This window comes from Narcine bancroftii, chromosome 11 (genome assembly GCF_036971445.1).
Source record: "Narcine bancroftii isolate sNarBan1 chromosome 11, sNarBan1.hap1, whole genome shotgun sequence".
Lineage (NCBI taxonomy): Eukaryota > Metazoa > Chordata > Chondrichthyes > Torpediniformes > Narcinidae > Narcine > Narcine bancroftii.
Window position 1 is genome coordinate 85132690 of NC_091479.1, and position 13106 is coordinate 85145795.

The 13106-nt window shown below is 41.0% G+C and overlaps 1 protein-coding gene across 8 annotated transcripts in view; it reads right to left on the bottom strand.

Moving 5' to 3' along the window:
- Nucleotides 1-13106, bottom strand: part of samtor (S-adenosylmethionine sensor upstream of mTORC1) — a 77727-nt gene that overhangs the window by 10772 nt on the left and 53849 nt on the right. For 4 of the 8 annotated variants that reach the window (XR_011346682.1, XR_011346683.1, XM_069903818.1 and 1 more), the window contains 2 exons: nucleotides 3776-5018; nucleotides 1638-1780 (listed from right to left, as the gene is read on the bottom strand). Coding sequence is in view for 6 of the 8 variants with exons in the window: in XM_069903818.1 (XP_069759919.1) it covers nucleotides 1638-1780; nucleotides 3776-5018 (1386 nt within the window). In the remaining 2 variants the exon portion in view is untranslated. Of the gene's footprint in view, nucleotides 1-1637; nucleotides 1781-3775; nucleotides 5019-5899; nucleotides 6104-10429; nucleotides 10533-11588; nucleotides 11783-13106 lie in introns of those variants that run through there. The other 4 variants (XM_069903821.1, XM_069903824.1, XM_069903822.1 and 1 more) reach the window with 4 other exon arrangements.

Genomic DNA, 13106 nt, shown 5'->3' on the forward strand with positions numbered 1-13106 from the left:
TTAACAAACATATGGAATAACTTGTTTAACAGCTCTTCTAACATGTTTATTTTTATCTTAATTGATTCCACAGCCAATATAATTTGAAGGTTCTACTATTTGTAATTATATGGCATCAAACACCACATTTTCATGCATATTACAGTAGTTCAACCAATACCTAAGGCTACAATTCACATTAGTTTTTTTTCTGCACTCATTCAATTTCTAAGCATATTTTTACCCACTATTACCCAAAACATATGCCACCAAATTAAATATGCCACGTTGACAACTTTTTTCAATATGTGATCTGTATTGACCTTATCACAACAGAATCATGCAAAAATTTTAATTAAAAATTTCCAATGACAGTGATTCTTGACCAGATGATAGATTGATTTTCCATTTGCCTCCCTCCTCCCCCTATAGTGCTCTAACACAAAATTTTCTGCATTTTGAGGGGGAAGATTTCAAGCCGACTTTTTCTGCTATACTGGATGAAAGGTCTAAGAGTGACCTGCTCTTTAATTTCTTGTTCAGTAGCTGTTATTAGTCCAAAGAACAGACGACTCAGGCCTTTCAAATTCACTGACTTCTGACTGATGATGTCATTCATGTACTAGCAAGCCTCACTTCTATTTAGAAAGAACAGGAAATAGCAGGAGTAGGCTATGTGGCCATTAAGCTGGCTCCACCATTCAATAAGATCATGGCTGATCTGGCCGTGTACTCAGATCCATTTACCTGCCTGTTCCCTATTGCTTAATTGCCCTATTCTTCCAAAAATCTGTGAACAGATATTAAGAAGAAAAAAATATATAAATTAATCCAAACCTTTAATAACTTCAATATAGCTACAGATTCAATTTAAAACCTTAACACAAGATTTCCTCAACCAGAAAGCATAAAATGCTCAAGACTTTTTTTTGCGGGTAGAAATAGGAAATAAACCAAAACATTTGTTCCTTCATTAATAACCCACCTCCTTAAAGAATGAGAAAGGGTATTTGAAAAGTTGGGAAGATTTAGCCTTTCCTATTTTGAGTTCAATAGAAATTAGAATAGATAATAAAGACAAAAACAAACGTCTCAATTGGAAAAATACACATCTATACTTCAATTCATTAGCACTTCTCTTGCCATTACATTACTGATATTGTTAATTTACTGTGCAGTGAACTACAAATGTGAATCTAGATTATTATCCTCAGTGACACATTTGTCAGTATTAAAACTTCTTTTAAGAGCATATTTCAGAAGAGATATCCAAATTCTGTGTTTGTAGATTAAGATCATACAGAGTTCTTTGAATTTTGCAGTTAAAATGGATGAACTCTGATACGCATTACCACTAACACACATCTACAAAGTTGCTGTTATTTTAAACAGAAGGAATATTTTCTTGCCAGTATTTAGGTTGTGTACTGAACAAGATAAAATCAAGTCTTCCATTTATGATTAATGTTAACAAAAATATAATGCTATTTAAATACAAATTAATTTTAAAAATACACAACCAACAGGAAGCACTCACAACGGCATGTGCTATGATGACTACAAAATTACAACGAGCAAATGAATTTATAAATTTCACATACGAGCATGGTGCTGGTCTTGTGATTACATTATGTGTAATTTATAATATGGGACAATACCTGCAGTAATTTGTAGGAATTACAATGGCATATCCTATACATGTTCCTCCTAAGCAATTGCCCAGTTCATGAAAAAGGCCATGAGCTAAAGATTCCAATGGTAAAACAATGAGGAAGACACTCATGAAGGTTCCATTGGTTGGCTGCAATACACAGAAAGACAAGATTTAAACAGGAATGCTTATAAATCAGGATATCTGTAACATACAGCATCAATATCATTGAAGCTTCAGGAGAAGTTAATTGCTGGTCAGTAGCACTAAGACGCTTGAATAGTTGAGTAAGCAACTTGTACTGCCCCTCAGAAATTCTTACAATCTGAAGAGAACTCAACATGACACGACCGTAGCTCAGCTCAAGGAATATCTGATTATGATGTCGTTAGTAGGTCTTCCACTTTAATTACAAAGATATTTGGTAAGTTGTATCTGCATTCATGTTGTTTGTTTTTACTATGAAGTGGAACTAATGGATAATTATTACTTAAAATTTGCAACATTCTAACTTATTAATTTTAAAGGGCTTTCCTCCAAATCAAAGCAGAATAAATATGTACTCAGCAGTGATGCTATTATTTTTGGGATGAGTATTGCAGTATATGAAATTCATTTCACCAGGATCTAATCTAGGTTTTTTGTATGGTAAATATTCTTTAATATCAACTTCTGAGAGGAATTGCTGGATCACTGAAACCATTTGCACAAACAGCTTCGCTTCAATGTAAGATTTGAACATCTAAGTGACTGCAATGAGTATGTGTATTTCGAGCACTGTGGTATTTTTATCGTATTATATCTGTCTAATGAACATTTATAAAAAATGCAAAGGGGATAATTCTATTAAAATGCATCAGATATGTTGTTTATTCTCAAATTTACCTCAAAGTAACAGTAACAACACTGAAGTCTCAAGAAGCAACCTTACAATTAATTCATTTGTAAAATAATTATAGATTTGATCATGGAAGAGTGTGTGCTTTTGAATTAATTATACTGGCAAGTAAGGATTAAAAAAAGTGTTAACTATTAATTGGATAGAAACATTTTTGCACAAAAATAATTCAAAATGACATAACTGCACTAATTGACAGTGGATTGGAAGCAGTAAACCTTTCCTGCTTAACAATGATGGTAATAACATCGTTCATATTATTATTGCATTTTACAGATGAGATCTACTTGAGGTCTTAAGTTAAAGCAGTTTTCAGATTTTGTCTCTTTGGTTGAAAAATACTGAGTCCAGGAGAATTCAATGCCCCCACCCCCCCCCCCCCCACCCCCACCACCATGCTGGATCCAATAAACATTAGTTAGCCTACTGAGGACAGGGAAAGTTGATGATATGGCAGCATGCACTATGGATGCAAGTATTAACCTGGGATCTGTAACTTTATTAGCAACAAAATTTTTATTTCAGCAATGCCTTTCGTTAACTCAACAGCATATCAAGATTATCCTTTATTCCCAAGTCAGGTTTTCTTTTGGATCAGAGGTGAACTCTTCCACATTTTAATTTAACTGACATCTACCATTTAAATTAAAATTACAAAAGTTAACAAACCATCTCAATGAACAAATACCTTCTATCACTTTTGATAGTTGTTGAAAGGTCACAAAGCATTGCTACTTAATGAGCTTTGACCAGTAACGTGTCATAGTTATGGTTTCCGAAAGAGCTTTATTAATTTTTTTAATTTAAATTTTAAAACTTAGACATACAGCACAGTAACAGGCCCTTCAGCCCAAAACCCCATGCCACCCAATTGTGCTCAATTGACCTCCAACCCCATATGTTTTGAATTGTATTCTACAATTTCAGAATACATCTAAAGTAAGAAACTAATTAATATATATATTTAGGTGAGCTTAATGCTAAAATAGAAGCATAAAATAAAGCAAATAATTCTAATTAAATGCCACTATTTGTTGCGGAAGCAAAGCAGGCTCCTATTTCAACTAATATTTTTTAAAAAGCCATTATAAACCAATAAACTGATATTTGCTTTTACCATACAAGCATTTACATCATGAAAAAAGATGCATGTGAAACATGTTACTTTAGAATTTTGTTAATATAGGTAGCACATTTAGGAAGTACAAACAGACAAAATGGAATTTTAAAATCATTATACCACATACCTGCCAAGAGACTCCACCAAGAACCGCTGTGAATACCAAGCTGAAAAATACTAACCGCTCAGAAATCAAGCAAAAATGACGCATTCCTTTGGATGCCATTACACAGTCCAGGCTCTTATGATCTATTCTATGAGTGTAGTAGATTTTTTGACATTCACCGAGTTTGGTGTGAAAACCCCAGAAAGTTATGAGAAAAACTACATGACAGATCAACCAAAAGATTCCAAAAATGGAAAATCCTGGTATAAGAAAATACCAATAGTCTAAATTATTCAATTTAAATGCAGCAAGAACAAAAAATATTAGCTCAATTAATGCTACAGGAAGTATAGAAATTCTTCTACAAAGTGTCCGGCCATACAGATAAGGCTTCCACCGTTCAGTAACAGACAAACCACTGAAATAAAGATCAAGCAGTGGGACACAAATCAAACGGCTGAAATAACAAGCCAAGGCAAAAGGGTTAGTGCTAATTTTCAAAGATGGAAAAAACAACAAGGATGTTATCAATGCAAAGGCTATCAAGTTTGGAATAGCCAAAATCGACTTCATTCGCAGATCAACAATCAACATGGACAATGCAAAAACAAGCAAGACAACACTCAAACAATTGGGCATCATCATGGCTATACTGGCGATGGCAAATCCAACCAGCTCGAGAAATTCTTCAGATGTTAACAAGGCAGGTTGGTGTCGGACACATCCACATATTCGTTCAACTACAGAGCATAAAGTTTTTATCATAATGCTAGCCAATAATAAGTACTTGGTGGCTTCTTCTTTCACATCAGTCTTAAATTTAGAATCATCTACAAAACAGAGAAGCCCAAGCAAAAATCCAAACCAGAGGTGCAACAGGCTCAAACTTGCTGCTTCCATGGAGAAGTAATAGTATAATATGCTAGCGATGCCTAGCACAAAAAGTCCAAGGATGAAAATGACCAGCAACAATATATTTTCTGTTTTCTCCCACCGGACATACAAGCCCAGACAAATGGCCACCAGCAAGCTCACATTTGCCAAGTAGCCAAGGTATCGAATGAAGGAATGCATATTTGCTTCTTTGTTAAGTTCTGCCACTTTAGTCATCACTGCATAAAGACAGTGGCTCACACAGTAACGTAGTGATTTACTCATGTAAGATGATTCGAGAGGCTCTGCCCGAACTCCAGAAAACAGATGACGATGATTTCCTAAGATATCACTTGTCTTCAAAGAAGCAGGCTTGTACACGTGGGGAATCCTATGTAAAAAGAGTAATTCCATTGAATGAAAATGCAAAAATAATGAAACAGTCTGAAATCCTGTAACAAAATGGCAGCATAAGCATGAAGCTAAATGCCAACTAAACTTTGACTGTTTTGACTTTTGCTAGCTCATCACCAGATACCGGCTGGAAGCATGATCACCTTCGCTTTAGATGAGATGAAATGGTCATTAGGCATTTTTTCATGGATTTTGTAGGATCTCAAAATTATTTTACATTATTCTTTCACTAAAGAGTGTACCATTTTCAATTTTCTTCCAGTGCTTTTTATTTGAAGACTTGTTGGAAAGTCACATTAAACCAATTAATTACTTTGAAGACAAGAGTGATGAGATCATAAATTGCAAAACTGGATGCAATGTTTTATTTTTAAAAAAACAAAAGACTGCTAAATATTAAAATTTATTTGAGGATGAGAGCAACTAGTTAATAATTCCTCAAAACCACAATTTTGGGGAAGAGATTTTAATTATATCTAAAAATTGATTTATAAAATAGAGAAGTTATCAAGACTAAAAAGTGATGTGGTATTATTATTAACAGCAAACTATCTTAGACTGAAGATACCTACAATTAAACATGGAGAGAATGTGGTGTCAGTTTTATTAACCTTAGCCAAAATTTAATTGCAGTATGATACTTTATATTAACAACAAACTATATTTTGGCCAGCAGAATGTTTATAAACTATTTTTTACAGAATACATTCCATCATTAGAAACCAATGTAAAAGTTTGAAATACATTTATAAACTGTCATTGATATTTGGGAAATACACTTAAATGTCATAAAGTACAGCCATCATATTTAATTATAGTGAACTTTATCAGAACTTGGCTTGAGGAGTTACATCTCACCTAAGTCAGCGCTAAAAAAAATACACTTGTAACATTTTGCGTGCAAGTTGTTGAAGAGTTGGTGAGGCCCCAATTAGAAGCATTTTGCTCAGGTTTGGCCACCTTGCTGCAGGACAGATGTTGTCAAGCTGGAGAGAGTCGAGTGAAGGTTCATGCAGATATAGCCAGGAATCGGGAGAGGTTGAGCAGGCTCGGGCTTTATTCCTTGGAACACAGAAGAATGAGCAGTGATCTCACAGAATGTACAAAATCATGTGAAGAATAGATCAAGTGAACGTGCAGATTCTTTTGGCTAGAGTGGGGGAAGTAGTTTAAGGTGAGGGAGGAAAGATTTAATAAGAACCTTTTGTACAGAGGAAAGGAATGTATGGAATGAGCTGGTGGAGGAAGTACCTGAGATTTAAAAATTCTTGGACTGATACATTGATAAGATGTTTAGAGGGATATGGTCAAATGCAGGTAGGTGGGGAGACATTTTGGTAGGTGTGGGCAAATTAGGTCAAAGGGTCTGTTTCCTCACTTATTAAGCAGAAGTGAAAGATCATGGGTAAATTAGTATTCAGAAGAGGAAATTAAATTTTTATCTACTACGCTTCGCTTAGTCTTGTCTAAAATCCATCTTCAGCCATCATATGGTCACGAACATAAATGTATACAGTTATTTTGTAAAGATAAAAGAGTACCAATATAGGAAAATAATTTTCAATTATAAAGACGTCTTCTAATTAACATCAAGGAGTACAATATTTTTAAAATCTTGTCGACTTTTAAGCCTGCTCAATAATAACTGACCATTAATAGGTCAAAGAAGTCATAGCAATTACATCATATGACATTTACAGTGCCTAATAGCTTACAAATTTCTGGTTTTGAAGAGCTGCCCATGAGTGTCATTTCATTTCCCATCACTGCATGGCTTCTCCTGACTTATGCAGATTGAAGCCGTGACTTCTTTGAAGGTACCAGCAGTGATACCACCTGCTACCCAAGCCAACGTAGCCCTATCACATGGCAGGGCTTGAACAAGTCACACTCACAAACATACAAAAAATGTCAAAAAAATATTTTCTATCAATAACCATATTTTTAAAATTAAAATATTTGAAATTTTATACAGTTGTAAACAATAGCAGACTTCTAAGTAAACTCAATTAAAGTGTAAATTATTTACAAAAGAGACAGTATGCCCACAAGAGAGAGGGGGTGCTCCTGAGGATTCTAGATCAGAGTTAATTTATTTAAGAATCAAAAAGAATTCAATGGCCCGACTGGAAGAAATTCCATTGGCCACAGTGGAAGTCAAAGACAAAATCAATATAAATCAATATAGAAACTACAGGCAAGCTTAGTTTCTCCTGCATTGTTTTTCCTTCAATTTGACCTGCTGAGTTTCTCCTGCATTGTTTTTCCTTCAATTTGACCTGCTGAGTTTCTCCTGCATTGTTTTTTTTCAATCACTGCCATCTGCAGACTTTCGTGTTTTACTCTAGAAACTAGCTTGATGATGAGAAACTTCAATTAACTTAAAATGAATTGGGATAATATTAGAATAAGGGTAAAGAAAGGAACTTGTGAAATGTGGTTGTGGTGGAACATGGTATTGCAGGCACATTCCCCACTGAGCTGGGCCCACCTGCTAAACTGGTAGCCCCTCCCCTCAAGACCCCCAATAAAGGCCGAGAGTCCTAGTCTCCTCCCTCATACTGGACTTGAGTCAGTAGCATGCTGAGGCATGCTTAGATCTTTAGATCAATAAAGCCTTGGCCGTTCCTTCGTGTGTCTGAGTGGTCATTGATCGCGTTACAATTTATTGATCTAAATTTTTAACCGCCATGGACAAGGTAATTTGGTTGGAGAAGCTGGAGATCGACCTGAAAGACCCAGAGGCCTCTGTGAAATTTGACATGCAGCTACACTGCTTGAAGGCCTACATGAAGCACCACAAAATCACAGCAGACAGCGATAAGTATGATCTACTATTCGCAGCAGTAGGCCATCGCACATACCTATTGATCTGCGATTGCACGGGGTATGAAGAAATGATGGCCCTGCTCCAGCATCAGTATGGAGTGCTGAGGAACACAATGTATACGTGCTTCCAGCTTGGCTCCCGACGCCAAGGCCCAGGTGAGTCAGTTGACGTATTTGTGCGGGCCTTGTGGGAGCTGGGACGTGACAGCAGTGGAGAACCAGGAGGAGCTTGTCCACGACGGGCTGGTCACTAGATTGTGCTTCCAACACATCCGCGAGCAACTCCTGAAGAAGGGCGATCGGTCCCTACTGGAGGGCGTGCGGATGGCCTGGGCCATGGAGACGCCCCAAAAAAATGCGGCCTATGCCGTGGGCCACATAGCCCCCAGATACGCAGAATGGGCAGTGCCATCTTGGGAATCGGGGCCCCTACCCTTGATTACCGCCGCAACTGCCAAGCACACAAGGTGCAACTACTGCGGCCAGAGCAAGCATCTGTGAAAGTACTGTCTTGCTCGATCTGCCGGTGAAAAGGGCACTATACAAGGGTATGCTGATCTAAGCCTCCGGCCAGCAGTGCCGCATGCAGACTGTGACCCTCGTTGGCATTTTGGACCGAGCTTGTCACTTGTGGTTGTGGAGAACCAAACTTCCAGGCCCATGTCACGACAGGAGGAACGTCACTGCCGGCTTCACTTCCGGGCTTCACCATGTGCAATCCATATTCATGATCTCCCGGACAGTCATCTCGGCGGCCACCGACTTAAAGGCATGGCAGCAGCGGGTCAGAGAACTGACGTTAGCCTCAATCATCTTGGACCAGAGTCAACCACACTAGCTGGGACGGTCTATGATGGACATAGAGGTAAAGAGTCACACTACGTGCTGTCTGTTCGACACGGGGAGCACCTAGAGTTTCACACACCCGAGCACTGTCGATTGTTACTCCCTGATCGTTTCCCCTGAGAAGTGTCGGGTAGCACTAGCCTCCAAGTCCCTCTCGACAGAAATCTGCGGGAAGTGCTCTGTGAACCTAACCATGGGGGTACGAAATACAAAAATTTCAGACTGCTGGTGATGCTCCATATCTGTGTCCCCATCATATTGGGACTGGATTTCCAGTGCCAGCTCAAAAGGGTGCTGATGCAGTTTGACAACCCCCATCCCCCCGCTCACAGTCAGGAACAACCATTCCAAAAGGTCCTGCCCCCTTTCCTGGAGAGGACAAATCACGCACCTGAAGGCCGGACAGTACTACCAACCTGCAGCCTGGCCACCCTACAGGTCCCTCCACTCCCACTGTTCCAAAACCTTACCCCATTGACCTGGGCAGGCTGGTCCGCCTGCTGAATTGGAAGCTCCTCCCCTTAAGAGCCCTAATAAAGGCGAGAGCCCTCGTCTCCTCCCTCATACCTGCCCTTGGACTTGAGCCAGCAGCATGCTGAGGCATGCTTAGATCTTTAGATCAATAAAGCCTTTGGCCCTTCGTGTCTGTGTGTGGTCATTGATCACGCTCCAGTGGTCAACATCTTTTTGAATGCTGATTGAGACCCTGAGGCATTTTACATACTGTACATGTGATATAGCAACAGTTAACTTGTACACTGAAAGGATAGTCCATTCACTAATTTACTGTGTTACGCAGCTGTGTGATAACTTTGATTGCACAGTTCTAATAGAATTGATCTTAATACAGTATTGGCAACTGAGATTGAAGGAGTTTCTTGATAATTTATGTCACAAAATTCCCCAAAATGTTGCCTTCATGACATCACAGCCACAACTTTCATTGCGAGAAATCAAAAATTCCATAGCATCATGTCTCCTTTGTGCAACAATTCAATCTATGGTATTTAAATTTTATTTCATGTTTTACATTTCTAATTCTATCTCTTAAGAAATTTGTTCTGTTTAGAAACACCTACATCTGATAATGGATCTTTCCCATTCAGAAATAATGATATCAGTAAATTATCTTTATATTATCACTGCCCGAGAAGAATAATATCATTAGATATAGAAGCAGATATGTAGATGTACAAAATATTGCTTCCTTTTATGTACAGTAAAACACATGGCAGGTAAGCAAAAGCAGCAAAGAAATGTGAGAGAATATAATTTACATGAATGGAGACATCAGTAACAAGATGAACAAACTGGGGGATACATAACAGGCCAGAATTGTACTTGGAGAGTCTGTAGGGCTGTGAGAGCATTAGGAATGACCATAAATTTGAATAAGGAAATAAGAATTTTAAAACAGAGACCTTGGTGAACCAATGAGCATCAAGTTCAGGACCAGAGAGCAAATGGAATTTAGGATCTTATATGAGTAAGTCTGAATGCATTAAGGTGAAAGGTGAAATACAGCACAAGATTAGTAATGGATGCAATTGGAAGGGACAAGATCACGGATAAATATTTCTGCAGCAGAGAGCGAAAAAGGCATGGAAAATATACTCTCACAGACGTAACCAAAGAAATTATGTGACACAGAAGCAGCTGCTTGGCTCATTGTGTCCATGCTACTGATAAAAGAGCTACGTGACCTATTCTCACCTTCCAGCTCTTAATTTATAGCCCTGTTAAATCATAGCGTACATCCCAGCATTTTTCCAGCAAGTGGTAGATTTCTGCCTCCACCATACTTTCAGTCAGCAAGCTGCAGATAAACAGAGAGGAGGAGGGAGGGGAGGAGAGATCCTCATCACCACTCTTATCCTATCCATATAACCATCTAACCATTTACAGCACGGAAACAGGCCATGTCGGCCCTTCAAGTCCGTACCGGTTCACTTGAACAACTCCAGTAGCTCCTCCGCAAACTCCTGAGGAAGCAGAGGCTCTCTTCATGATGCCACCAGTGCGCTGGTTGTCGTGTATCTCAAACGTTTTACTAAGATGGATCTTGATTTTTGATATGCCTGTGGTTTTGGAGCTAATGCTCTGTGTGCCCTTTCTATTTCCATTTCTTCCTGCATTTCTGTCATTCCTTGGTATACTTTTGCTTTTTATATAAGAGCTTCTTCATTTCCATTGTCTTAAATGAGCCATTCCCAACTTGCTTTTGGCTGGGGCCCTCTAAGGACTCTTCAAATTTTATGCCCCCCCCCTTCTCCCCTCCCCCCCTCTCCCCTTCCCCCCCCCTCTCCCCTTCCCCCCCTCTCCCCTTCCTCTTCCCCCCCCCTCTCCCCTTCCCCTTCCCCCCCCTCTCCCCTTCCTCTTCCCCCCCCCTCTCCCCTTCCTCTTCCCCCCCCCCTCTCCCCTTCCTCTTCCCCTCCCCTCCCTGTGAAACAGTCAAATTTAGATGGTTTCTCCCGTGCTAAAACATCAATATGATTCCAGTCCGCGGACCCCCCCCCCCTTTAAATGCGCTGTAGCCTCCCCCCCCCACCCTTTGAGAACGGCTGCTTGAAATCATTATGATTGGTTTATCTACCGAGTGTTTCTGCCCCAGGGGTAAAGAGTCCTCCGGGGCCACCTTGGTCATAAAACATCCTTGGATTAATGGAATGCCATCCCTTTCCCTGACGTGGCAGGTAAGTAAATCAAATCTGATTTATTTCTTCAAACTTTGGAGTCAGGTGGAGAAAGAGGGAGCGTCAACTAAACCCGAGTTCGGGGAAGGTGGGTCACCCAGGGTTGGTGAAAGTGAGGGGGATGGGTCGGGGGGACACAAAGGCCGCAACAGGTCCCCGGCCCTCCCCTCCCCGCTCACCTGGGGACGGACCGCACGGCGCTTCTCGTGCAGCCGTACGGGGCGGTGAACAAGAAGGCCACTTCTTCACTCCACACCCATCGCCGCCATCTTCACCGGGCCCTCGCACGGCGGCCGGCAGCGGACACGAAGCACCCCAGCAGCGAGCGCGAGAAACGCGAGCACGCAGGTGATTGGTTGGGGTTGGGGGCGGGGCCGGCCGTGCTCCCCACCCCGGTCTCGCGAGACGAGGCGGCGGTGAAGTGTTGCTGACCACGTCGTGTCCCCTCGTCCCCGCCGCTGAGTCAAATCCCGCTCCCTTTCAAATGAATGACAAATGGCACAGGATTCATTTCGACACCTTCTGCTCTGCACTGGGGAAGGTTCCGCACAACGTGAACGAGAAGCCAATAATGCTCGCCAGCGGAATACAGCTGATGCAAACATTAGAGCAAACGTCTCCTGGTTTCAAGAAGCACTGAGCACATCAGATGTAACAGCGTCTTCATTGTTGAGGTCTTTCATGGCTTGGTTCAGCATCATCTTGGCGCCTCACAGTTGGGCGGGCAGCAACCTCCTTTGAAGAAGACCGCAGAGCCCACCTCACTGACAAAAGACAAAGGAGGAAAAACCCAACACCCAACCCCAACCCACCAATTTTCCCCTGCAACTGCTGCAATCGTGTCTGCCTGTCCCGCATTGGACTTGTCAGCCACAAACGAGCCTGCAGCTGATGTGGACATTTACCCCCTCCATAAATCTTCGTCCGCGAAACCAAGCCAAAGAAAAGAACACATCAGATCACAGTTGTTTCACGCTTCAAGTTCGTTTAAGTGGATAAAACTTTGTTACGGTATTTAGATCAAATGTATGATCTGGGTGTTTTTTTTTAAATATAGTCTAGCCAAAAATTTTGACCAGTCAATTCCAGGTACAAATGTAAATCCAGTATTTGGTTGTACCCACCCAAGGAAAGAGTAGGAAGAAAGGGAAAGAAGGGCTCCCTGAGAAGTGCCGCGCACTCCACGGATCAGAGATCGAGGTTCCAATTTGGGGAAGATCCACGCAGGGTGAGGCAGAACACATCCGAAAATGGTACACCAAACTGGGAAAAAGGTATCCTCCTCACTGCTTAAGTGATAGCTGATGTTTCTCAAGTTGGGTGGGGGGGGGGGGCACAGCTCTTGTTCACTGACCGAAAATGGGAGGTTTTGGGGTTTTAATAAAGTGAAACAGTCCAGTGACCCCCCCCTCCCCCCCCGGGTGGCCCGGCTCATTGTGCAAGCTCTGCAACTGGGACGTGGGCTTAAGGATGGCACAGGTGCCTCTGGACAGCGCGTCCGGGGGGGCTCGTTGGGTCTCCCGGGGCGGTATTGTGATAGTACAGATCTATCACCAATGTATATAGTGTATATAGTTACAGTATCTCGACTGTGCTTACAGCAATTGGCTGAGAGCTAAGCCATGCCTACTGACTTAAAGCCTTAAAGGGTTGTGTCCCTAGCCAGGTCAGATCATTCCGGGCTGGTCGGCCACCTG